The 3551-nt window shown below is 54.7% G+C and overlaps 1 protein-coding gene across 1 annotated transcript; it reads right to left on the bottom strand.

The window, feature by feature from the left end:
- Positions 1-571: 571 nt before the first annotated feature.
- On the bottom strand, positions 572-2955 carry LOC129353643 (5-hydroxytryptamine receptor 1B-like). Its single transcript, XM_055023007.1, has one exon. The coding sequence runs from the start codon at positions 2755-2757 to the stop codon at positions 1624-1626; it is 1134 nt and encodes a 377-aa protein (XP_054878982.1). The 5' UTR covers positions 2758-2955; the 3' UTR covers positions 572-1623.
- Between the last annotated feature and the right edge of the window lie 596 nt (positions 2956-3551).

The following is a 3551-nucleotide window of genomic DNA, read 5'->3' as shown; positions in this document are numbered from 1 at the left end:
AGAACCAAACACCTGGAGAACCAAACACCTGGAGAACCGACCATGACCACCAACCGTCCGTCTTGCATCGTGTTGCAGTCTCCTCTCACTCTCAGGTCAGATCATTATTTATAAATATTACAGTTTGTGCTTCTTAATCTGCTGGATGAAATAACATCATTGAATCTAAAATCTTCTTTTGGATTCTTTGGACCTTTAATTTCTCTAAGTCTGGATCTCTGCTGCAGTTCTGGACATTTGCTCCATCAGATTTGGATCCTTTTCCAGTTTCTGATGTTTTTCTGCCTTCAAAGTTTCTTTTGAGGCTCATCAGACGCAGCCTGACATTTAGCGCGACGGTTTGTTGGCAGCAGAAAAATGGCTGATTTATCAGAAACAGGGACATTTTCCAGCGTTTAAAAAACATTTATCTTCTCCCACAACTTTAAGGGTCGAGTCGAAATGTCAGGAGGACAGACAGGAAGTCTGGGCGAATCTGGATCTGGATCTGGATCTGGATCTGGATCAAGATCTGGATCAAGATCTGGATCTGGATCTGGATCAAGATCTGGATCCGGATCAGGGGGACAGCATGAGGAACCAAGAGGAGCCTGCCACATGAACTCTCCTTATTCGACTAGAACCGGTTCTGAATGAACCGGGGCGGTACCAACAGTTCCTCTGATTGAACACAAATGGACCCTCAGTTTGTGGACCAGTCCAGGGCAGGGGTCCAGTCCGCGGTACCCTCCAAGTCATTCTGGTTCGTTCTGCTGCAGCATCAGGACGGATGGGTCCCAGCCCACCTCACGTTGTTCAGAAAAATCTGAGCCTGAAAGGAAACCAGTGAAACCAGTGAGGGGACTCAGTGGGCCCCATATGGGATCGGTTTGGGCCTGGATGGGTCTAAATGTGCCTGGCCTAAACACTGAAGCTCTTTAATAATCAGCTCAATAATGTGATGATCATGTTTGCTTCTTGTTAAACTCATTATGGAGCCTTTAACCTTTAACCTTTAACCTTTAATCCCTGTCCAGGGCAGGCGGTCCAGCTTTGAGAAACCTTCTGATCTGAACTGTGGGACCCGTGTGGGTCGTTGGCACCGTGCTGGTTGGACCCGATCTCCATCGGAACCAAACATGAACATTATCATGAAGTGTAAATTGTTTTCACTCAATTTGAACCTGAACAAACGGACAAAGCCAGTCTCGCTTCAGTTGAGCTCAAATTTAGATACAGAAACGATGTCATGAATTCAAAACCTTTTCCTTCAGATCTCATGGCCTCCAGCTCCCTGGTTGGGCCCACAGATCTCTGCAGGCTGACATGCATCGTCCTGCTGCATGTCGTCCTTCACAACATCCAGCAACGTGTTGGACAACCTGAACCAAACCAGAACCAAACACTCAGAGTGTTTGGTTCCGAAGCCTCGGAGTCTGGTCCATAACTCTTAGCTTGCAGGTAATCCCAGTTTTGGTCCCACCTGTGAATATCAGATGGGTTCCAGCAGCACCGATGACTGATGACTGAAAATCCATCCAGCCTGTGACCTGTGACCCCCTGAACCACCATGGACTGTTACATACCCTGCAGACAACCCCAGTATGGGTCCCACCTGTGGGCTCCATTTGGATGAACCAGTCCTCACGGCCTGCAGCACCTGAAGCGCAGCATGAGTTTGTGGAAGGCCTGCTGGAAGTCCTCATTGGACATGGTGTAGATGATGGGGTTGATGAGGGAGTTGAGGTACCCCAGCCAGGTGAAGATGTCGAACAGCCCGGGGTGGAAGCAGGACTGGCAGAGAGGCACCAGCAGGGTGTAGATGAAGAACGGCAGCCAGCAGACGATGTAGGCTCCCAGGATGATGCCCAGGGTCTTGGTGGCCTTCCGCTCCCTGGCCGCAGAGATGCGCTTCTTCTCCAGCAGCGCGTCCGACACGGTGACTTTGACGTGGCTCACGCTGGGGGAGGACGAGGTTGTGTCGCAGGAGGAGCCGTCGTTCGTCCCGTAGTTCAGGGAGGTGCTGGACGCCACGGAGCCGGGGGAGCTGCTGATCAGGTGCGCAGAGGTCAGCCTCTTGCCCTGCTTGTTCTGCGCCTGCTTCAGGATGCGCTTCCGCGCCTCCACGTAGATCCGGCCGTACAGGCACATGAGCAGCAGCGTGGGGATGTAGAAGGCGCCGAAGGTGGAGTAGATGGTGTAGAAAATGTGGTCCGTGTTCACGTTGCAGCTCGTCACCTCCTCCGCCTTCACCTGGCGCCAGAAGAACGGCGGTAGGGAGATGGAGATGGCGATGACCCAGGCGGTCGCGATCATGCCGGCGGCGCGTCCCGCCGTGCGCTTCTTGGAGTACTCCACCGCGTCCGTGATGGCCCAGTACCGGTCCAGCGCAATGACGCACAGGTGGAGGATGGAGGCGGTGCAGCAGGTGATGTCGGAGGACAGCCAGATGTCGCACATCACCTGGCCCAGCGACCAGGTCTGCAGCACCGTGTACAGCGCGCTGATGGGCATCACCAGGATGGACACCAGCAGGTCCGTGAGCGCCAGGGACGCGATGAGGAAGTTGGCCGGGGTGTGCAGCTTCCGGGACTGGTAGATGGTGGCGATGACGAAGGCGTTGGAGAGCGTGGTGGCGCAGGTGACGAGCCCCAGAGTCACGGCCAGAGCCGCCTGGGGAGCCAGGCTGGAGCCCCGCCGCGCCGCCCCGGAGCCGCTGGTGTCGGAGTCATTGGTGGAGAAGTTGAGCAGACCTCCGTAGCTGGCGGGCGGCTCCATCCCTCCACCTTCCTCCGTCACATGCTCCGCTCATCGACTGGCCGCTTGGGAAGCTCTCAAACCCGCATCCAGAGGAGAAGACGCCGCATGTCCCGCAGTCTCAGTCAGACCCGCTCCTGCCTCCTCATCCTCATCCTCATCCTCATCCTCATCTTCATCCGCAGCGGCATCCGGCGACCAGCTGCCTGAGACTCGGAACCGGCGTGGAGACCCAGAGAAGCTCCGCCGCTCCGAGCGCAGACTCCGGCTTTTATAGCGCAGCTTCCTCTCTCTCCTCTTCCTCAGCAGCGACGGACGCCGCGCCGCGCCGCCGCGCCGCGCCGCGCCGCGCCGCGCCGCCGCTTCTTTTCATTTCGCTCCTTCAGCTGGAAACAAACGAGCTGGCGGCGCAGAGTCAGTCAGACTCATGAAAATATCAAGTTAGCTCTGAAAGATTCGGGTTCGTGATGCAATGGACAGAAGACAAAAAGTCATGGAGCTCAACAACAGTCTGAAAAGTGTGGAGTGCATGTTTATTCAGAACTCTGAGGTCCTTCTCAGTCAGGTTGATGGAGATGGTCAGCTTTTGACCAGTTGAATTCAGATCTGGACTTTGACTAGGCCACTTTAACCCATGAACCTGCTCTGATCTAAACCATCCCACAGGAAGCTGAACTTTGACTCCAGTCTCAGGTTAACTGCAGGTTTGTCCTGATTTGGCTCCCTTCATCTTCCCATATCATGATGCTGCCGCCAACATGTTTCTCTGCAGGTTGATCTGCAGTTTTTCTCCCGGTCCGTTACGGGCCGGTTCT

Source organism: Poeciliopsis prolifica, unplaced genomic scaffold, assembly GCF_027474105.1.
Source record: "Poeciliopsis prolifica strain line A6 unplaced genomic scaffold, Auburn_PproV2 SCAFFOLD094, whole genome shotgun sequence".
Classification (NCBI taxonomy): Eukaryota; Metazoa; Chordata; class Actinopteri; order Cyprinodontiformes; family Poeciliidae; genus Poeciliopsis; species Poeciliopsis prolifica.
The sequence above is the reverse complement of the archived record's forward strand: the minus strand, read 5'-3'. Positions and strand labels throughout refer to the sequence as shown.